Source organism: Priapulus caudatus, unplaced genomic scaffold (genome assembly GCF_000485595.1).
Source record: "Priapulus caudatus unplaced genomic scaffold, Priapulus_caudatus-5.0.1 Scaffold612, whole genome shotgun sequence".
Lineage (NCBI taxonomy): Eukaryota > Metazoa > Priapulida > Priapulimorpha > Priapulimorphida > Priapulidae > Priapulus > Priapulus caudatus.
In genome coordinates, this window is record NW_014577673.1 from 111,881 (window position 1) to 135,842 (window position 23,962).

The 23,962-nt window shown below is 41.5% G+C and overlaps 1 protein-coding gene and 1 long non-coding RNA gene across 3 annotated transcripts in view; one reads left to right on the top strand and one right to left on the bottom strand.

Annotated features, from left to right (window-relative positions):
• On the top strand, positions 1-10,083 carry LOC106812142 (E3 ubiquitin-protein ligase ZNRF2-like). Of its 2 annotated transcripts, XM_014815935.1 has the most exons (5): positions 1-650; positions 2,074-2,169; positions 3,048-3,153; positions 4,427-4,520; positions 9,649-10,083. In XM_014815935.1, the coding sequence occupies exons 1-4, from the start codon at positions 164-166 to the stop codon at positions 4,482-4,484; spliced, it is 747 nt and encodes a 248-aa protein (XP_014671421.1). In that variant the 5' UTR covers positions 1-163; the 3' UTR covers positions 4,485-4,520; positions 9,649-10,083. The 2 variants fall into 2 exon arrangements, with proteins under 2 accessions (XP_014671421.1, XP_014671420.1); XM_014815934.1 differs by lacking the exon at positions 9,649-10,083 and having other exon boundaries at positions 4,427-4,573.
• The window catches only part of LOC106812143, a 21,733-nt gene continuing 7,021 nt past the window's right edge, over positions 9,251-23,962 (bottom strand). The window contains exons 2-3 of the long non-coding RNA XR_001394295.1: positions 16,650-16,823; positions 9,251-9,751 (exon numbers count right to left, since the gene is read on the bottom strand). This is a non-coding gene — a long non-coding RNA (uncharacterized LOC106812143). The remainder of the gene's footprint in view (positions 9,752-16,649; positions 16,824-23,962) is intronic.

Below are 23,962 nucleotides of genomic sequence, written 5' to 3' on the forward strand. Positions count from 1 at the left end.
TCAACAAGATGATTTCCAAAACAGTGATAAAAATCTGTATAATTCCCACGCGGACAGATTGGAAATGCGACGACAGTATGTGTTGTTGTGGACAAATTGCAGTGGTCGCATAAAGGTATAATCTGGCGCCAGGATTCATAGGCAGTCAGCGTAAATCGTAATAATGGGTGCTAAGTCTAGCGTCAGTGCGTCCACTAGCCAAAGCAGAGAGATAAGTTTTTCAGAGTCTCACTCAAACAGCGGTGCCAATGGCAATGGTTTAGTGGTGGCGGGTGCCAGTGGTGGAGGCGTCGACAGTTACTCCAGTTCCAGCTCGAGTCCATTAGACGTGAGTGCAAACAGTTTAGCAGTGGGTTCTTCAGTGCATCAACGATCGAACAGTGCTTCTGAACCAGGCGAGAGGACGCCTCTACGAACATTCTGTGTGCGACCTCGTGCCCACACACATTACCCAAGAGTGCATCATAGAAGCCATCATGCTGCAAGCCTTGGGTTGTTCTCGGCTGTTCAGGGTGCTGCTTACCGTGCGGGTCTAGTTGACTCCGATAGTAGTCCCGATGAGGACGAGGCGTCTGGACTCAACAGGTTTTTTCAAACGCACGGTCACGGCATGTCACAGTCCTTGCCCGTGCACCTGTTTTCACTAACTGGTGAGACATGTCGATGTGAATATAGACCACCCTTCATATAATTTGTAAATGATTATCCCACATTGGCTATGGTTTCCCCCTTCCTTTACATTTGGGGGTCACTGCTGTTTCTAGTATATGTGATGTGCCTATATGCTGTGAAATTAGTATTCATAGTATTACTATTACTATTAGTATAATAACAAGAGCTGCAGAGCGTCTGGGCTCATCTGAGGTCTGTTGCTACGGTTATAAACGTAACATTTAAGTCGTGCGTAGTGACACCTTTGTTAGGTGCAGATATGCAGATACGCAGTTGCGTACACATCATTTCAGCAACCTGCTTACCTCCCAAATCCCATTGGTTGATACAAATCGCGTGCCTGAAACTTCTGTTTTATGGTGCATTGTGACCCTAACCCTAACCCTATTAAAAAAAACGAATTAATTGTTGTAAAAATTATTTGTTGTTATTAAATGGTTGTAAATAAATCATGTTAATATTTGCATTAATTGGAAAAAAATAGTTAAATGGATAAAGATAGAAAAATACAGAAAACAGGTAAATAATAAAAAATCTGATGGGATTCGATCCAAGGACCTTAGAGTTAGAGCCATAATCCTCTGCTGTACCTGTTGAGCTATCAGGGCATGTTGGTTTTCTAGATTATGGATGTGCCATAAATGAGAACACTGACATCATTGAGGCAGTTCATGAATCCATGTTTAACCCTCCTCTTGAGGGTCAAAAGGTTATCAGACACTTACTCTTCGCACGTCAGTGGAAAGCACATTTCATGGTCCTTTCAATAAAGTGATAAAAATGGTAGGTCAGCGCTGAAACAAAAGAGTTGTTCACTCTGTCCATTAGGCCATGTCCTCAGAAAATGTCTGATATCTGACCTTTCCCCCACTGCCCTTTGACCTGTGATCTCCAATTTCGCACTGGTGATGGGTTTCCTGCCCATCACACTATACACCGAATATTAAGAGCATAGGTCGAGCCGTTACGATTTGTGCCGCAATTCCGTATTTCCTCATACCTTAAGTTAAGGGGGAAATATTCCTCCTCCGTTTACACATCTTGACCTTTGACCCTTGACCCCCAAATTTGTCATCCCGAGTCCTTTTCACGATCTCCCCCGACGTCCCGAATATCGTGACCGTACGTCGAGCGGTTAAGATTTGTGCCCAACTGTTGACGGACGCACGGACGGACGGAAGGACGGACAATCATGCGATTCTACAAGGCTAGCTGCACTTGACTACGTCAGATGAGCTAAAAATCCACTGAAAGCAATAGTGAAATATGTATTACTATTGGCGTAAATTAGCTCTAGAACTTCAACTATAGCCCTTCGCTCCTGTGGTGGAGCGAAGGGCTATCTAGAGCTAGGCGTAAATACGCTGCTCAGTCGTGTAATGTAGATAGTACTGTTTTCAGATTTAAAGTGTCCAGTTTGCAACAAGATGATGCCGTCGGACGACATAGAGTGTCATCTTGTCATGTGCCTCACAAAACCTAGGATCAACTACAATGGTACATTCATTAATCACAACTAAATTCTCATGCCTTTTCCAATGGTATTATTTATAAATACAGTACACAATCTATTATCCAAAATTCTGAAAACCGAAAAGCGCCGAAAACCGAAAGTGTTTTCGTGGAGTTCGCCGGACACCAAAGCTCGCGTTTGGCTGCACAAGGTTCATTGCAGAAATATTAATGTGTTTGCCATTACTCGTACATATTGTACTGTACCGGTACAGCACTTGGCATCTTGAAAACTTGGGTTTTAGTACTGGCTGGTGGCAGGATATGTGGTATGTATATCTGTACTGTACTAGCATTCCGAAATCTGGAAAATGCCGAATTCCGAAACGTGTCTGGTCCCAAGGGTTTCGGATAATAGATTGTGTACTGTAGAAATAGTCCCTTTCCAATTTCCATATGGTTTGATTGACAGGCAGAACATCTGGCTAATCATTGTTGTGGTGGTATGCTGTAGAATGAATGCTTGGCAAGAAAGTGCTGCTGCCAAGCTAACATATTGGCATGTATGCAGAAAAAACACACATAAAATAATCTACCTGGACCTGTCTAACAACAGTGTCCAATTAAGGCACATGGGTTATCTTGCTCATATGGTTAACTCGGTTAGCATTTATATTTACCGAAAACTTTTAATTGTTATTGTGTCAAGCTTCTATGCAATAATCTATAACACATGATGTAATTGTATATATGCAAGCTAATGTTATCAGAACATCATCAATAACAAAGTTATCACACTTTCTTATTGAAGATGAAGAAAGAATATATGCATGCAGTACATAGTAAGTCCATATTCCTTCTCATTTTATTGTCTCGATGGCATTTGTATTTTATAATTAATTTCAAACTTAAATGCATTTCAGTTGATTCACTACAGTTAGATAGTGGAGAATGTGTCATATGCTTGGATGATCTAACCTCTGGACAGACGATAGCTAGGTTACCCTGCCTCTGTATATATCATAAACAGTAAGTTCTCTGTGTGACCAAGTTATAATATTATTGATCATTTCAGACTTATTTTTCTTGTCTTCAAATCAGAAAGGCATACCTGTGCTTAAATTTAGTGAACTAAAATGAGCTTTAAACGTGCACGTACATACATGCACGCGTGCACACACACCCACGCATACATACGCACGCATACATACGCACGCCTGCATACATACGCACGCCTGCATACATACGCACGCCTGCATACACATTACATATGCATACATATGCATACATACGCACGCACGCCTGCATACATACACACGCCTGCATACACATTACATACGCATACATACGCACGCACATGTATTGATACATCAGGCAGATCGAGAATTAAATGCTTTTGTTTAGATTTAAAGTAGAGCAGATCCAGCAATGACCCTTGGGGGGGGGGTCAGTCACGCGCATGGATACAACATATCGTGGTTATATGTGGAACGTGCTGCAGGCAGTGTTGCAATGTTATGTGAGCCATTGGTTTGTGTGTGACACATTTATTGCCATCCATTCAGTATTGTACCACACAGACTTCGTGGCCTGCCTGTACTGTTCTACTAGGCTACTAGCAACCTATATATACATGCAAGAGTAGATAATAACACAAGAGTGCGGCACGAGTTCGGCATTTTTAACCGATTTTTCTCATCAAAATTTGCCACCAATAAAGAAGGAAGTGTATACGTTCCTCAGCTTATTATGACCACTAATGTGTTATTATCTACTCTTGATACATGCCAGTGCATTGGCTGTCTAGCGTTAGCTCAGTCTGGATGGCATTGATTTGTTGGTAGAACAAACAGTGCTAATTTGTATCTGTATGCTCCAATGTCCACGTACTTGCCATGTAGAGCAAGGATAGTGCCTCTGACCTTGTGGCTAGGTTGTGCTCCATGTATGATGTATATCATTGTATAACTTATCACTCTACATTGTACTGCTATTTTTACATTGTTAGTTGTAGCCAATTATCTTCTTTTATGAATTTTCTTACCCACGCAACCAGAGACGTTTTCGTTCCTCTTCCAGTCCTTCCACCTTTACAAAATCACCCCCCCCCTCCCCGATGTAAAGCATCTGTTGAGCATGCCTTAAACACACCACTCCTTCATGGTGTGCGGAACCCATCCCTTCCTCTGTAACCCATCTGCCCATTCCGTTCCGTAGAGCGTTCACTCCTCCTGTGTGTCGGATTCTGGCGATGATCGCGGCTTCGCCTGTTAACCGTCCGATGCTTTGTTTTCCTTTACAGCTGCATCGACGAGTGGTTTCAAGTGAATCGGTCGTGTCCCGAGCATCCGTCCGACTAGTACATATATACAGCAAGATGCCTCCTTCACCCTCCCGTACGTGCATTCATGCTGATGGCTATTGGTAGAAACAAGGCTCAGTGCTTACATATTATGTCCTGTATTTGTTTCTTGTATCTCGTTTCTGAGATTCATGTGCAAATAATGTAGTAGTTATTGTTTCCTATTGATTGAATGGGGGAAAGGGGGGTCAGCGATGCCTGGGTAAGGAGCGAGGAATTTGTTTGGGTGTTAGAGCACGAGAGTTACCTTGTCAGGCATCCATTTGGTACATTTTGCACTGCACAAAGTAAGGGGAACAAGTTTTTGGTAGTTGTATAACACACCCACAGACACTACTTGCATGCGAGCACGCAGGCACACAGAACATACGCTCACAGCCTCATGGGGTGCATGCACCCACAGTCAAAGTCTTGCGTTCATCCGCTGGTCAATGTTTTGCTTTAGGGGTTGTGTTTCGCAAGCCCGCTGATTTGCAGCAGTGCACTGCGCTGTCCCACTTACTGTATAGTATCATGAACTTGTGTATATATGCATTGATTCATGATATTATATCATGTGTGTGTGTGTGTGTGTGTGTGTGTGTGTGTGTTTGTGTGTGTGCGTGCGTGCGTGCGCGCGCGCATGCGTGCGTGCATGTGTGTCTACTGTGCCTACAAGGCAACAACAGGTTACTTCCACCCCTACCTACCCTTTCTGATTCGATCAACTTTTCCATGCTATTGCTGCTGTGTCAAAATACATGTCAGTTACATTGGTACAGTAATACTTACAGCCTCTAGTTAAACGCAGTGTCAGAGTGCATGGCACAAAAATGTGCAACGCATGTTTTAGTTTCAGTTTGCAATAAGTTTTTCTCTGCCGTGCGGTTTCAGTGGTCTACTCTAGTAATATTTTGCCATGCTTACTTGACTAATTGCTTGTCTCTATAACAAAATGATTCATCTATCCTATAATCACCGTAACTCATAATTTCATGCTAAATACACATCACAGCCACAGACAGCTACGGTGAATTTTCAGCAATAATATAACTCTATAAATTGTTCCGTAGGCCGCCCGCCACTTTCATATTTAGATGCGTTGTTTCTTATCAAGCACATAAGGGACAGAGCATCTCTATGCAAACGCACGGTGCTAAAAGTCACATCCGGGTTGAAAGTAAAGTGAGATATCACATTGGTCAAATTCCAGTCAGTGAAGACGAATAATGATGGATAGTAGAGTCTAGGATTTTACTGCATACAACTGTACTTACTGTTTTACTGTATAACAAATCGTCTATACCCACACGTATTTGTTACCAGATACCAGATAATTTAATTGTTATAATTAATTACACATCAACGCTATGAAATTTGAACAGCGCCATGACACCCGCGACCGTGCTGCCACCCCGAAAAAGTTGCGTATTTGACCATTTATTTTGCACGTTACAGACCGAGGGCTATAATCACAAAAGTGCAATTATATTTATACCTAAATGCTATTTAACCGAACGATATTCATTTTAGGGCAAATTTATATAACTATATGTCGTTTATAAGATATTACAATCCTTTTGCTTTTAAATTAATAAATAAGAAACACCCTCGGTCTGTAGCCCTTGGCTGAAAAGTGGTTTTGCGCAACTCATCAGATCGTGCGCTTTGAGTGGCGCCACCGTCGTTGCGATCAAACTGTAGTCGTTAGTGTTAAAACATTTTTTAATAATATTTCTAATGGTGATTGAACGATGAAACTTTTTATGTAGCGTAATTTTAACCTAAATTAACTGAAAATAACCCTAGAACCTAGAGTAAACGATCCCTTTAAAAAAGTGACCAATAGCTGTGTGTTATATGAACCATTTTGTGTAGCTTGGCTTGGAACGTGATAAAGAGCGTTTGGCCTTATTGTGTGAAGTACGCATTGCAGAATATTATAAGACTCCAGTGGAGTAGTAAAGTATTTAAATTCTATCGAAACAAACATGTATTTCGGCTAAAACAAGTTTTCATATTTCAGCAGTGGACGCTATGATATTAATAGGCGTTTGACGTTGTTGCTGTGTGCTTGGTTGTGCATGTGTTCCTTTGTGTGCGGTTGTGCGTTGCACAGTGCATAAATGAGTGCATGGCCATGTGTGTCTGTGCATCTGTGTTTACACGTGTGGCTGCGTGTACGCGTGTGGGTACGCGCATGTGTCGTCTTGGCACTGTGAAAATGTTATCAGTATTTTATTGCTCTACGCGGTTGGCCTTGCCTGTATGTACTACTAGATACTGATACTGATACTGATACTGATACTGATACTGTGCACCAGCATGCACATTGTAATAGCTTGAGCGTTGGCGAGCAGATTATTTAGCATATATTCAATATGTCAAGTGCTGAATTTCACACTTTATAGAGTTGTATAAATTTGTGTAAAGATAAACTATATTTTAGATGGCAAGCTTGGATTTATAACCAAGGATTTGTATTTTTTTAGATTAGTAGACATTGATTACTGATGTTTTTTAGTACCTGTAACAAGCTATAGCTGCTAATTCTAATACATGAAATTTCACGGGGGCCATATTTTTTTCTGGACCAGAATTTTCATCGTTTTTAACGTGATCGTGGGTGCTATTTTATAGACTAAGTTCCATTGGAAATTAAACTATTATTTTTATATAGTTGCAGAGCATGAAGTAAGTGTCATTTATGAAAGAGAAGTGCACATGACTTGTACGTTTGTGTGCTTTAAACCGGATTAGTTAACCTTGTACATCTACAAATTTTATCATAAATAGACCTAAGCATTACCTTTTAAAGAGCACGCAACATAATCTAAATAACAGGCCCATAGTATGTAGTTCAACATTTAATGCTAACGTTTGCTGAACTATGTCGTGCTATGTTGCTTATTGCATTGTGCAAGAAGCAAGGCAACAAGTTTAACGATAAGCAGAAAATATAGACATGCTCTAATATTCTACGCAACAACTTGAGCGACATTACAGATCCTATTTGAGCACGTTATTATGTGATTATGGGATTGAAGCAACAGTCAAAACATCGTTAGAATGATTTTGACTGTTGCTTCAATAAGTTGTTTACAGGCAGAAAAAAACAAGATCTTTTGCAACGTTAGCATCAAATGTCGAATCTCAGTTCTTGGGCTTCACTGGAATTCTGTATGCATACACTTTGCTGTATAGCACATGTATCCTTCTGTCTGATTATTGTTACTTGGCAAACGGTATGCTCATGCTCTATCATTCGAATGCATGCACAAAGACTGCGTTCTTCATAAACGGGCATTTTGGGAACAAACTTAACTTTGTTAATTGACTTTCATACATACAGCAAGGGAGAATGAATTTGGGACCACAAAAACACATTAATTTAGTACAATGCGTTCATTGAAAAGGAGGTACTTGCTGAACGTTAATTTTTAGATTATCTCTTGTGAACTATTACTGTCAGTGAGTGCCTGTTTGCAACAAAACTAGATAATGAATGTCTGAAATCAATTGCCCTGGAAATGGTAGCAATGAGAACAGCAATGTTGGATGTTTGCTATTAGAACGAAAATTTTGTGGATGTAATATAAGCGTCAACGAGCTGTAATGTGGGAATTTCTACTATTTAACATATCAATATTGACTTGATCCATTACCTTGTTATGCTGAGCTAGACCATTTTCAAATGTGTTTCGTTGCTCTTAATTCTCCGTATTACGTTATGTACGTTGGTTTAAAAAAATACAAGAACGCAGACTTGTGCACTTAGGATGCATTTAATTCGCTCGATATAGGAATATAACGAGGACTATATATGGGAATGTATAGGATAACAGTGAATAACGCATATTAGCGCCTGAACCATGAATGCCATGATCACGTGAAGCTAGTGCCAGACCACGTGGTGCGTCACGTTACCTTACAGCCAGACGCTCACTTAGCTAATTCACGATGTGGAACATGAGATCAAAAGAAAATTGTCTCAACGTAGGCAATACTGCATAAATACAATTTAAATACTTTGCAGCTTGTTTATACAGCATGTGATATTTCACTTAGAACTTGCGCATGTAAATACCCCCTGAAATGGGCGAGTTCTTATAAGCATATTTGCCATACTAGCTCATGTACAAATGTATAATAACCCACTGCTAGATTGTGGAAAATGATAAGATGCAAACGTGATTCCCAACAGAAGTATTTGTAATTGTGTGCATGCCATATAAATAGATATTGTGTTGATTATGTGGATGTTTGTATATAAATGCAACACATCGTACACTTAGGCATTGTGATATTTGGTGGTAAATTGCTAGTCAGCCGTGTTACGATTGCAGATGAGGCAGAGGCAAATAGGCTAATTGCTAAAACGTCAGAATTTTTTTACTCTGTAGCAATCGCGTGCATTCAGTGTTTACATGCTTTCCTCTTAGCCCTTTTCACCCCGACATTTGCTGACCAATCATGGTTTCTGTAGAGTTATCTGCGAGTGGCCAGGATGTGTACCAAGAGTGCCTAACATAATCATGTTGATTCTGGAAGTTGGGTGACTGAACTGCGAGATGTAAACAGTGTAGACCGTCTGTAGTGTCTGTCAATGCCTTGATGATTTTAATAGTCAACCGACTCTCTGAAATTACGAACGTTTTATGAAAAAACCCCGAGTCTCGGTGAAAAGGGCTATTTCCGGTGTCCAGTATGTGAATGTCAAAGTGGCGCATCGTTAGTTGTAAATAGATATCAGATGCGGTGTTTAAAGCGGCCATGCTTCTGTTCTGTGTATGAAATGATATTTTAGAGACGCAGTCTTAACTTACACCTGCTGATGCATACTAGGTCTCCCGCCATACCAGGTGATAATTAAGTACATCTTTTGCATTGAGGAAGTCCCCAGAATTCATCACTTGTTTCTTATATTAGTTAGAACTAAGAAATAATAAAATAAATAGCCTTGATACTGAACTTTTAAGCCTGAGTGTACGCATATCGGATGTTCCAAACGCGGTGGTTCCCTGTACGATGATAATGCATGTCCCAACGCCTACATGCACTATATCAGAACTACCATGTTTTTACGTTTAGATCTCGTATAAACAGAATATACGAATGGCTCTCATTGAATGGATACTTTCTCATTAACGCCATCAAAAATATATCACAGACACCTCCCACAGGCACAACTCCCACACCAGTTTGTTACGATGAAGACTGGGTTGTCCAAGGTTGAGAGCTGCACCATCCGCGTGGATTTCAAAGCGTTTTACGAACTGGAAACTTCTGAAATGGACGAATTTTAATGGTATAAACGTTGTGAATTTCAATTAATATATTTTGATTATTTGGTGCCATATACAGGTTAATAATAACATCTCGTAATCTGCACGTGAGTCTTGTTGGAACTAATATGTTTATTGTTCTAGGAGCTCTCACCTAGCTGAAACACAATTTCTTAGTGACAAATGCCAAACACCAAATGCTGTATGTTGATATTGATTGAAGTTACATCTTATGAAAACGAGACCATGTTAAAGTGACATTTTTAAATTGTCATTTGACTTTCCTTGTCAATAAAATAAATGCTAAAGTAATTTGGCATTTCCCTCAATGTATCCATGTTGTGTTATGTACCCTGTGTGTACATCAACAGTTCTGGCTACATAGCAGAATCAGATGAAATAGCACATTGGAAATCTGTTATAAAGTTCATTAACGCCTTGGAAAACTCGCAGCTTGGAACCTAACAACTAACACCTTGGAAAAGGCAAATTGGGCCTGCTTCCAACCCTCTACAACCTTTTCCCCTAATTAATTGGTCAATCCAAGGGTCACACTGCCAAACAATTAAAATGTGCTCCTACGCACCAAAGTGCAAAAAAACTGCTGACAGACAGTGAATGCATAAATTATATTCAAATAATGACATACTCAAAATTCTATGTTTAGGGGGCAATGTTTGACAGAATCGGGCAGTATTTCAAAATTGTGTTTCACGTCATCAGATGGCGCCACGTGTTATATAAGAAGACCAAGGTCTTGAACACTGGCACGAGCAGGTCATGTTCTCTACTCGTACAACAATAATAGACACACAAACTACCGCAGGCGGCACTATCTCTGTACAATTTCATGTACGTGATCTCTACTATAACATAAATTCTAAACCAAATGACCATTGAAACTATTAATTGACTATTAATTGAAGCTGGAAATATGAAACGTATCATTTATTGTTTGATGCAACATGATCACTTCTATACCAATAATAGGTTCACGTGGGAATTTCAAGCCACCCCTGTGTCGCACCACACATTCTATATCATCCCCACAAGTGAAAGACATCACTGTAATTGACTAGCTAACCAAAACAATTTCCTTGAAAGATAATACTCTAGCTATGTTTAAGCCGTGCTTGTTTCACACAGTAAGTGCAGGGCCATAGCCAGAGGTAAATTTTGTAGGAGGCAAATGTTTGGGGAAATTTTGTAGGAGGCATTTGCCTCCTGTTGTCTAATGGTAGCTACAGCCCTGAGTAAGTGTGGAAAGAGGGCGGATACTCATTATATAAGCACAACTATTTTAAAACAATGCAAGATGAAAGTTGTCACCTATTAAAAACATAAAACAGGAATTGTCACTCAACAACAAAATTGGTATGGAGGATAATTGAAAAACCCATTTGAACAGAAGATAGTGACAGTTTGAGGTTGATAAAGTGGCATGTGGAGCTCAGTGTAGTGAAACATATAGACTACTACAAGAACGAACTCCGTCCGTGTGACTGCTATGCATTCCGCCGTTTATTGGTTTAAGATGCCTTAAATTGCCACACTGTTAGCCTATTAGGTGATCACCAGGAGGGGTACCTAAGCACATTTAAAAGGACTAGCTGGAACCCGCGCTAGGCGCGGGCTTAGTGACTGTGATGCATGTGGTACCAACTGTTCAATACCCAGAGAGATAAGAGAAGAGAAGAGATTGACCTTGACATTGACATTTAACTTCATTATTACATGCTTATTTCTACTTACATTATTGGGCTTACAAAAATGTCTGTGCATGCAGCACAACGTTGACAGACGGCGAAATATTACAGCACAACGTTGACAGACGGCGAAATATTACAGCACAACGTTCACAGACGGCGAAATATTAGCAAGGCAAAGATATAGCGACCCCTATTTTCAGGCAAATCTTTACCATTTTCTTTGTCTTTTTTAAGCCCTTTTTACCGTTTTCAACCGAGTTAGAACCCATCCCGTGTATTCATCGATCTCTTCTGTCAATTTGGCGCTATTTGGATCAAAACTGACGGAGCCTTTCATTTACATACATACATACATACATACAACATTCGCCAAATTATAGTAAGATACGCTAAAAACTCCGTAGAATTAAGTAAATACATGTGTCAAAATTTCCTCTACACGTTGTTCCTGAGCGGTACCTAAGCTAGTTCAGTTGACACGGCTTTGACAAGCCAGACTAATTACAACAAACATGAAGCCATTATGGGTGGCATAACAAAGATCGCGAATCATTTCTATATTTATATAGCAAAATAATCCCACTTGGAACATGGGAAATCCGTTTAGAATATTATGGGAAACACAAATAAATTAAAACTGTGTGTAATAATCAGCCAATTGAGAACTTGTCTAACTGGTGGTGAGGCTTGATAGTAATGTCCCATGCACTGGAGATGAATTGCTATGGGATGCACTCATCAAAGCTGGCTGTGATATGAAACCAAAAAACAACACATCAAAGCCACTTTGATGGAAGCAACCCTCTGTGGTCCAACAACACCTTCTGTGATTACCTTCGACTGGTTATTGCTAGACACTGTACTGTCAATATTTCTCGCTCTCAAGACAAAATGGTTAAACATTTCTAAATAACCTCCTTATACATTTTACTATTACTTCGTTGAAACTAAAGCTTGGATGCCAAACTTGCTGCGACGATGTAGCAGTGAGGTTCTGATGATGACAGAGAAAGCCAACTCATCAAAGCTGGCTGTGATATGCATCTTAACACACCATGTCACAACCACTTTGACTGGCTGGCCTGCAAGCGATCGCATTCATCCCACATCCTGGTGATGTCTCGTGGCGGTGCTCTGAAACCCATGGATGTCGGTTATAATGGTGGGTTCAAGGCGAACATTCGGGCCACAGTCTCATCAAAGCTGGCTGTGATATGATAGCTCAAACACATCACAGACACTTTAACGAATCTGCTACCACGCAATAGTGCCACCGTGTGTACTCAGCTGTTAGAGAAAGTCCTGCCAGTCTCTCGGTGTCATCCTACACATTGTACAATTACAATAACTCATAGTAATCGGTGACCACGGCACTCTTGCCTCCTCACCATCTGCCGCAGGCAAGAGTGCTCTGCCAGTGGCGAGTCCACAGCACCACCACTGTATGTCGCACAGACGGGGCCTCAGTTTCATCAAGGCTGGCTGTGATAGACCCTGTCATAAACTATGACATGCCAGCTTTGACGCACTGAAACGTTCTGTTCCGTCATCAAATGACAGACGCTCGAGATTGGCGGGGGAAAATTCAGTTAGCACGCATTACGGCTGTGGAGAATGCCACAGGAACTTTGCAGCTGTGAAGTTTGCCTCTTGTAGGCGAGGAACTTCATAGGGATTCAACAAAATATAGAGTATGGCGCATTGCTGAGGGTCTTCTTTGTCGAGGCCAAATTCACATTTTTGACAGACAAAGTAGTGAGATGGTTTGTACAAAGTACATCTCACTACCCATGTCTTTCACAACATGAATACGATTACTCCGTGACCAACCTTTACCGCTATAGCACCAGTAACATAACTGCAGATATCCTACCTGAAATCCGATTGAGTTTTGGTGTTGATGTTCGTGGTTTGCTAATTAAATTCGATTCATACAAATGGTATTTCATACAATCAGAAACTAATTACTTCATCACATGCTATCCCAGTAGCAGAGTAACTCAAGCTTATCACCTAGTTATTATATGGGCGTTTGCTGTCATTGATCTTATATTAAAAATCCATGCTAACTGCATCAACAGTTTTAGCAGCAAATAATTGAGAAAAATATTTTTTTAAATTGTCACGCCATCACTACAAGCAATGCACGAAATCCTAATACGAAAATCGAAAATCATAGGCTAGTGACGTCCAGCAAAAAATGGAGTATTAGAGCGGAACCGCAGCGACTGACCTATCTACATTCTTCACGAATAACTTTGAACCACTGGCCCTTCAAGTATTCTGTAAAATGTACATGCCCGAATGACATTCCACTTGCCCATATATTCTGCAGGAATATTTTTGTAATATAGCGTAAAGAAGTGTACACCAGACAACTTCTAGATGCCATTCATTTCCGTTGTTAACATATCGTTATTTTTAATTAGCTAATGGCCAGCTGTATTTTAATTTATGCATTTTTAGAGCAGGAGCCCGTCGGGCACGTGAGCTTGCAATGTTTACATGCCCGCCGAGATTTCTACACGTCTCGGGTGTCGGACGCCCGGCTAAATTCGAAGACTATGTCCGTCTGAGCAAGATAGCCATGCCCGTTTGATAGCTCCCAGGATGGTCAGACCAGACCAGGTTGCAGCTGCTATTCACGCACGCCAAATTGTAAACTTTGCGGCACTTCGTTGCTAACCGGCATCTCAAGTATGCCGCTGTCGCTATGCTAATTGGCTGGAGGTACCTGTCGATCACTATACACAGATAAGACGATTCCAAATTATTTGATTGCCAGATATGAGACTCTCCAAGCTGTTGTCATGCATGCGAAGCACCACTACCAACCGTTGCCCAATCCTGATACATCAAAAGCACAGACTGATAGTGACAAAGCAGGCTGCGCAACTGGCCAAAACCTTGACACCTTTGAAGAATAACAATCATTAGCTCAACCCTGATGCATCAGACGTTTAGTGACCACTGCTTAAAACCGTGATGCATCAAACCTTTAGTGACCACTGCTCAACCCTGGTGCATCAAACCTTTAGTGACCACTGCTCAACCCTGGTGCATCAAACCTTTAGTGACCACATTTAGTGACCACTGCTCAACCCTGGTGCATCAAACCTTTAGTGACCACTGCTCAACCCTGGTGCATCAAACCTTTAGTGACCACTGCTCAACCCTTGTGCATCAAACCATTAGTGACCACTGCCTATTTCTAACACATCAGAAGCATCTTGACCACTGCCTAACCCATGTTACAGTTAGTGAAGTTTAGTAACAATAGTTACAAGAACAAGAAATAAATTTTTTGTCTAGAGAGATAGAGGGCTGTCGCAAAAGGCGGGCCTGATAGCTCCTGCTGCATGATGCACAGCTAAAATAATTACGCGGCAACTAATGCGTACACTCTCTTACTGTACGTACAATAAACCCTGCTAGAAACCATTCCTCAACGTAACACTCTACCCTAACCCTGGCACAGTTTTCACTCTAACCGGCATCAGCGGGGGTTTTGACGCCACGCTTCTAGAGCTGCGATAAGATCATTATTCACGGTTGTTGAGAGCACGCGCAATGGAAACGTGCGCACGTCAACCACGCACGCACAACTCTAGCTGCATGCTCCTACTGACATCTTGCAACCTGTGGCTTTTCATTCCAAGTTGGCCACCAATCTGGTGCTCCTGCAAATCCCAGTTACACAGCCTGCCGAGAAGCACAGACAAGTTTTTCTGTGGCGGTTTTTTTTCGGTATTGGCATTATTGCATAATTTATCTATCAGGTCTTCATCAAGAGTGAATTTGATGATCGATAGTTGAAAGGGTGATGGGACATAGCAATCCGACTTATATCAGCATTGTACTTTCACAGTTCATTGCTGCGTGCATGCAGTGCATGAATGGCATTCATACATGCCTATGGAAGGAAGCAGTTTTATCAAAGACGTATATGTAATGAAAAACTGCACACACGCCCAGACTAACTAGCTTATATTTTTAGAATACAAATGGGAAAATCTAATGTCCGCTACATAAGCCTAAAATATTTTCTGCTAATGAGATCTGTGCGTAATCTTAATCCTCACGACGGGAGTCTAGCTTCACGCAGTCAGAGACAGCCTAGTTATTACTAACAGCAAAATTCACGTACAGTAAGTAATATACGTGCTGGGTTGGCACACAAAAACCAGCACTGCCCAACATGGGTATTTTAAACTGTTTTAAAACTAATTGTATTATTGCTTTTTGTCCTTTAACACTAAACTATACTACTACACTAAAATTCTAAACACTGTTTTGCTCAACATCAGTTTTAACGATCTTCAATCAACATCTTTATTAATAATGTATTATTAAGTTATATAGTTAGCTAGTAAACTATATCTGTTTGTTGTCGCAGCAGCCGGTGATAGCCGAAGTAGTGCTGGTGGTTACGACAGTGGTTGTGGTGATGGTATGATTGGTCATAGAGTCTGCAATTATCAGCACTATTCATGATGGGATGCCAATAAACGCAAGCAACTACATATAAAACATGGCAGGGTGTGTCTACAGCATTTTCCGCTGACTGTACTTCTCAGCTGTTCATACCCGCATTGCTATTATGCATGAATGCTAAAGGGTCCCATTCAACGTCAAACAGATCAAAGATTACGTAACAACAGTCGCAGAATCACAGCAGATGAGCATACTTACTATCAATGCCAATCAGAATACAATGCCCGATGCCTGAGCAACGTACAATACAGCCGACAGACGCGTGTGCGTGCCCGCACCCAAATGTGTCAGAATGCATGCACCCATACGAAACCACCTTAATCCACCCACTAGACTTTTTTCACTTGTTGTATTTCTAAATTTAAAGCTGCACAAAAGCAAGCAGACTCCAGGCATGTAAGTAATTTTATCGCCCACACAAACTCGCGCACGCAGACATGCCTGTCAGCACGTGCCCGAACACAAAACACGCGCCAGGTGGCTTTCAATGCCATCCATTGGACAGGTAAAAATATTAATGACGCCCTTTATGATTTAAATACACCGCCACCATTATGGGGCCATTTAATTTATGTAAAATAGCCGGGATCATTTTAAACGTGCTGAGCGAGTCGCAAGCGCCAGGGGCCCCACCGCTCGTGGAAACATTGTGCTGACTCGGAGCGGCACCAGGCCCGGCGTGTGCCTAGTACCGACCTTGACCTTGCACTCATTCTCCTCGCCGCATTTCAACGTGAAGCTGTTGATGGAATCAGATTGGCTGCGGCGGGCGCTGCGATGTAGAATTAGCTCCCGCAACATTCGGCTCGTTCCGGATCCCAAGTCCAACCAGATCAGCTAACGTTGAACCATCGTCTCATTCATCAAAACCTAGTAACAAAGACGGAAGTTATTATATATGCATCTAATATGTGTGTATATATATATACTAGCCTGGTACCCGACGTTGCTCGGGGGAAAACGCATAGGAACAACTTTTAAGAGCAAATTCAGCCACATATACTTACTTAATTCTAAAATATTACTCCCCCCCCCCCATTCACCCATACGATCCCCATCAGGAAGGAAACAAACTTAATTCTTTATACCATGTTATACATTATATCCGAATGTATACACAGACATATTACAATTTTAAAAATACAAATGAACGAAAATAAACCACTAAAGCCTCGTCTACACGACGAACCTTAACTCGAGTTAAGCGTTAACTCGAGTTAGCGATTATGTAGCGTCTACACGACAACACCCGATAGCGATTATTACCGATTTATTATGCATGCGTGCGTGCGTGTGTGTGTATGTAAACGTGCGTGCGTGTGTGTGTGCGTGCGTGTGCACGTATACGTGCGTGCGTGCGTGCGTACGTGTGTACGCACACGTGCGTGCATGCGTGAGTGCGTACATGTGTGCGTGCGTGCGTGCGTGCGTCCGTGTGTGTGCACGTACACGTGCGTGCGGACGTGGGTGTGTGTGCAGATACACGTGCGTGCGTGCGTGCATGCATGTGCAGGTACATGTGCGTGCGTGCGTGTGCACGTACACGTCCGTGCGTGCGCATGTTCACGTGCGTGCATGAGTGTGTGCGTGCGTGTGCAAGTACACGTGCGTACGTGCGCGCATGTGCATGTGCATGAGCATGTGCATGTGCATGTACACGTTCGTGCGTGCGTGCGTGCGCGCATGTACATGTGCACGTAGGCGTGCGGGCGTGCGTGCGTGCATGCATGTGCACGTACACGTGCGTGCGTGCGTGTGCACGTACACGTGCGTGCATGAGTGTGTGCGTGTGTGTGCAAGTACGCGTGCGTGCGTGTGTGTGTACGTACATCGTACTAGTGCTGCCGCCTATCGTGGAGGTTAAGCTAACTCGAGTTAAGCGTCTACACAGGGCCTTAACTCGAGTTAAGGTAACTCGAGTTAGCTTAACCTCGATCGACTGGCGAGGTTAAGCTAACTCGAGTTACCTTTACTTGAGTTAAGGCCCCGCCCCGTGTAGACGCTTAACTCGAGTTAAGGTTCGTCGTGTAGATGTAGCTTAAAAGTGTGTGCCGTGCTGCTTTTAAGACTCAACTGACAACTGAGTGCATGATAAATGAAAGTGTCAATGACACTATAGCTCACCATTATATACAATATCTCCCATTATATACTCTTGATAATTATATATGCGTAATTTTTGATGCGAAAATAAATGTTTCAGATCTGAGTCTGAAATCTGGGCGAGAGATGGCGCTACGCCTGAATGATCGCCATTTTGGTTTTCGATTATCGCGCAAAGAAAAACAATAAAATATTCCAGTCAAATTACTGTACATAACCAAAAATCTAAAACACAATATTACACGTAGGTATGATTGTAGAGTTGTTAACCAGTTAGATTCAAATTTTTCTGTTATTTTGGTCAAAGGTACGAGAGGGTAGTACGCAACCACAAGTTTAATATCTTTCCGAATCTCGCATCTCGCCACCCCCCAAAAAAACTGTAGGTTGACAAGGACTCACAAGTAGGTTGACCTAATCTACCTAATTTGCATAATTTCAAAAAAATATCAAAACCCGTGTGATATGTTTTGGGGCAAGTCCTTATTCATTCACATACCAAAAATGAAAGTGTCAATGACACTGTAGCTCACCTTGGGTGTGATAGAAGAGGGAGGGGGATATATAAAGCAAGCATATATATGGGAGAACTAATGATATATGCATAAGTTTTGATGCGAAAATAAATGTTTCAGATATGAAAGACTGAAATCTTGACAAGAGATGGCGCTATGCCTAAATGATGGCCATTTTGGTTTTCGAATATCGCGCAAATAAAAACAATAAAATATTTCAGTCAAATTACTGTAACGAAAAATCTAAAACACAATATTACACGTATATAAGTATGATTGTAGAGTTGTTGACCAGTTAGACGAAATAAACGTAATAGGACGTTGTCATCTCTCCCATAAGAGTAACAACTGTTTTGGGGCTAGCCTTACACATTCACATACCAAAATTTAACAAAATCGAATGAATTTAGATGGCCATTTTCATTTTTGCCAAAAAGTGGGCGTGGCTTGAAAGTAGGTCGACTGGCGTGCTCCAAAATAGGATGTTCAAATCTCTCCCATAGGAGTAACAACTGTATTCAATTTGAAACATGTGGGTCAAACGGTTCTTGAGTTATCGTTGACCGTAGGCAGACACTGAAATGCATAGTGAAATTGCCAAAATCTACCTAATTTGCATAATTTAAAAAAAATATCAAAACCCGTGTGATATGTTTTGGGACCAGTCCTTATTCATTCACATACTAGAAATGAGCAAAATCCGTTGAACCTGAATTGACTTATGGCCATTTCCATTTTTGCCAAAAAGTGGATGTGGCTCGAAAGTAGGTCGACTGGCGTGCTCCAAAATAAGACGTTCAAACCTCTCCCATAGGAGTAACAACTGCATGCAATTTGAAACATGTGGGTCAAACGGTTCTTGAGTTATCGTTGACCGTAGGCAGACACTGAAATGCATAATAAAATTGCCAAAATCTACCTAATTTGCATAATAAATAAAAAAATAAAAACCTGTGGGACCAGTCCTCATTCATTCACATACCAGAAATGAGCAAAATCCATTGAACCTGAACTGTCCTATGGCCATTTCCATTTTTGCCAAAAAGTGGACGTGGCTCGAATGTAGGTCGACTGGCGTGCTCCAAAATAGGACGTTAAAACCTCTCCCATAAGAGTAACAACTATATATATATATGCAATTTGAAACATGTGGGTCAAACGGTTCTTGAGTTATCGTTTACCATAGCCAAATGTTGACGGACGGACGGACGGACGTACGACACACCATGGCAATAGCTCATCTTGACGATGTCAAGGCGAACTAAAAATGTATAAATTTGGCATAGTTTAACCTGGTATATAATTACCAAAGTTTTGGCTTTTGTCTGCTAGCTGGCTACATTCGCAGGAAAATCGGCTGTTACACTTTTCTGACATCACCCCACTGCTAGAATTATCGGCCATATTAAGGCCTATTTATCGTCATTATATCTATAAATATGAGTGGATTTGACAAATATGGATAAGCCCATGTTGGTGTCGGACACACGGGCTATACACTGAAGTTGGTGGCGTGGGCTTGATGTTCACCGCGGCAAAGATTACCGCGTCGGAAAATCGGCCTCTCGATCTTCTCTTATAATATAGATATATGTATATATCTATATATGCATGTGCGCGCGTGTGTGTGTGCAACAACAATTTCCACATTGTACCACAATAATATTTCAATTACTGCGACAGTATCGGCAATAGTATTCAAACTACCACAATATTATCGATCGTGAAATTGCACCAAATAGTCACTCATAATATCCTAATAGATTAAATATTTTATATAGTTGCGTGTGCGTGTGCGCGAGATTTGCACTTTGTGAGATGGACTTCCCTGATATAAACACGGTTGATATCATATTTACCTGCTCAGACTAGACTGAATCAGCTGATCATAATAGTAATTATAGCCCCCAGTATACCTTTTTACTGCACCAAGAATATAGAATGATTGTGATACAAATGATCCTATGCTAATATAAAACTATGTTCAACAAGACAACAACTGTGGGTAACACCAACCAATTTCGACCATTGGCATTTCGATAGGTTAGCATCCCACGCAAGCATAAATACACCACGGCAGCAATATATGTCTGGCTGCGATCAACTTTGAATACAATTTCGAATCCGGTGCTTCACAATTTTAATTTTTACCATTATTTATGCAGTATTCTTGTGATATATACATTGTTAAAATTCGACAAGGGAGTAAGCAAATGCATGTGATTCCATGAAACATGGACGGAGGAAATTTGAGTTGAGATAGAACCTGTACAGTATTGATTACTTTTACTGGTGTGTTCAGACCTATTTCACTCTATACCAAAACTATAGAAAAATTGTATTTTTAACCTAAATTAAACAACTCGAGCTTAGGTGAGGAAAGTGTCTATTCACTTCACCATAAAGCCAAATACCCGTAACTAGGCTGCTAATAAATACTTTAGTTTTGCTCCACGCTGCAACGCGTTTACCTAAATAACATGTACAATACGAAAATACTGTATCTTCGAACTAATAAATTGTCCTTGAATTGAAAGTAAGCATCAGGGAATATTCAATAATGTAGGTAAGGGATTTGGGGGGGGGTGTTAGAAGTAGTAGCTCGGATGCACGTCTTTGCACGTCGTATCTAGCTTAGATAGCTTTAGTATAGCATTTAGCTTTCGAGCGACAGAGACCACGGCGGGCACAATGAATATAACTGCAGCATGCAGTGCCAGCTGCGCGGCTGGTGGCACAACAAATAAGAGCAAGGTCGCTCTTCCGCCGCCGCAGCTTGTGTACATCCTAAGCGTGTAAATTGCATGCCTTCGCGCTGCTCATCGGCAGAGTTTCTGGCGCTACGACCTCCGCGCTACTATTTTTACTCCATCGTGACACTGTTCATGCTGGAAAAATAGACCGAAATACACTTGCACGTGTGGTACTTTCCATCGTAGAGCGTGACGACAGGCAGGCAAACAGACGTACGAACCCATCCGGAGGGCAAATAAACTAGGAGCCTTTACAACTACTGGCACACGGCAAGCAACGGCGGCGGCGACATCACTTGACAGGCCCCGCACGCGCAAAGATGTGAATCGGAATTGCATGCCAACTCAATTCAATAAAAACGGAACTAGTTTACACCTGTGCCAAACCTAGAATATCATTACTCGGTTGAACACTACGTTACCACGTAGAGTTACTCATGGCCTGATCCGAGCGAACCACGAGGAGAACGTGTAACGATAAGACAAGCACCCATTCACATTGTAATGGTTTAAAAAAATTCCACCAGGAACTATCAGGCTATTTTTTGTTCAGCGGAGCTTTAGGTATTAAATTCAACACTATTATAGCATTTGCTACATTATTTTAATCAATGTAATTTCTTACAAGAGAAATGCAGAATGTAATTCTCAAAATCTGATGACATCTAAAAGGTTTGACACATCACCATAACATAAAAGCTAAATTATACAAAACAAAATAATGAATAGACACCAAGACTCACCGAAACTAGAACTAATTTCACCAATCTGTTCACGAAAATTTATATATTGTTATATTATATTATGTTAACTCTTGCCATTAGTGCATTTGCACTTTCGATTATATCTATTTGTGAACGGTCGGAAAATGCCAGAGTGATATTTATAGTATATTTTTTAATATTGATTTTGTATGAAAATTCATATTTAAAAGACACTAGATAAGCTTCAGAGTATGGAAATTAACGTCATGTTCAATGTCCCTAGTCCAAGTCGAATTCACGGTACTTGCAAATTTCATCATTTGCAAGGGATTTCAGGCACTCATCACTCGCGAAAGCTAATGGGCTTTCGTACCATAACTCGGATAACTGGCGACTTGAAAGCGAACAGCTTAGACCAGGAAAGGATGCCATTGACGTGCCTAGAGTGTACATGAAGCACACAGGAAGCCATACGAGAGACAACACTACGGGGCTCACAATTCACATTTGCGCACACATGTACTATATACTACACACGCGCGCACGCAGCTCTGGACGCAGTGATGCTGCTGCTGCTGAGAACAAAATGGCTGCCAAGATTGGTTTAAGGTGAATGACCTCCGATCATTCCTCCGCTAGCTAATTGATCAGCGGTTACCAGCTGCCTATAAACAGCAACAAGTAGCTCAGTATACACAAATCTATTGCACGGCCTTGCTGCCGCTATCCCTGCGTGTGAACAGAAGGTGCCTGGGAGCCTGGCGAAGCAGCCTCAAGGCATTATTACACGGCTTTCCTTGAGCAAGACTCGTTTTTTCACACCTCTTTATACAGTATCGTGTGACGACATACAACTTTATGCACGCGCGCGCAAAACTGCCTCAACCGCCATGTAAACACGCTCCCTTCAAGAGCGTAACACATGTAGAGATCATACACGGCGCATATGCTTTTGTACTTCGTTGTTTAGATGCATACGTGCACAACCGCGCACGCACGCACGCACGCACGCACGCACGCGGCTTTCGGGGGGAGCATGTGCATTGTGCACGCGCGCACAAATGGGCATTAGTACGTGCGAGCCTACAGATTTTCACAAAAACTACTCTACGATGTTCCCAGGCAGGCCGATTATCTGATGCTGCCAGCAGAAGAAGCCGGGACGCGAGACACACACAAGACACACGCAGCTTCACATGCATGCACATCGCTAGTGTTCAAACACTATGCACATGCATTACAGGGTTGTGCGAAATGATATAATACAAGGCGGGAGGGTGCGAGAATAAAAGAGGTGCGGGGGGGGGGTAGTGTGGTGGGGATTATCAGGTGGGGAAGGGTTATAAAAATGATGGAGTGAGAGAAGACAGAGCCTGGGGAAAATAAAAATAACACAATATGGGGATTGGTAATATAAAAATGCACTATACAGCCTTACTCGCCTACACAACCGAGGCCCGTTGTCAGAAACACTTCGAGGAGTTATGACATGTATAAAATGTCATAACCTTTCTAGACTAGTGAAGCGTCATGTAATGGCCGTGATATTTTAGACATGATTGTCAAAACTATTTGTAACGTTTATATAGCCATGGGGCATTGGTGAAGAGGATTGTCATAAGTGAAATCTTGTGTAACAACCCTCGTGTCCTATAAAAAACAGAAAAGTGCACTGCCTCAAAGGTTGTTCTGAAAGGGTCAGTAATACACTGGTACTGGTCAGTAATACACGGTCTTTGACTTGTGACCAGAGGACAATGACATCAAGAGCGTATTAAGAAGGCTTCTTTATACGCTCTTGATGACATGAAAAAGAGCTTCATGCTAGGACTTTGATTCATTTTTTATGAATTTCAGAGACTAGAACAACATGCGCCCTCATGCACACATGCTTGCCCGCATGCACGCACACACACGCACACACGCACGCACAC

What these genes read in the sequence shown, in the direction of transcription:
- LOC106812142 (XM_014815935.1), top strand. Translation starts at nt 164, where the DNA reads ATGGGTGCTAAGTCTAGCGTCAGTGCGTCCACTAGCCAAAGCAGAGAG. An exon ending in ACCTAGGATCAACTACAATG is followed by an intron (nt 2,170 to 3,047) that starts GTACATTCATTA and finishes AATGCATTTCAG; the next exon opens with TTGATTCACTACAGTTAGAT. An exon ending in CTCTGTATATATCATAAACA is followed by an intron (nt 3,154 to 4,426) that starts GTAAGTTCTCTG and finishes TTTCCTTTACAG; the next exon opens with CTGCATCGACGAGTGGTTTC.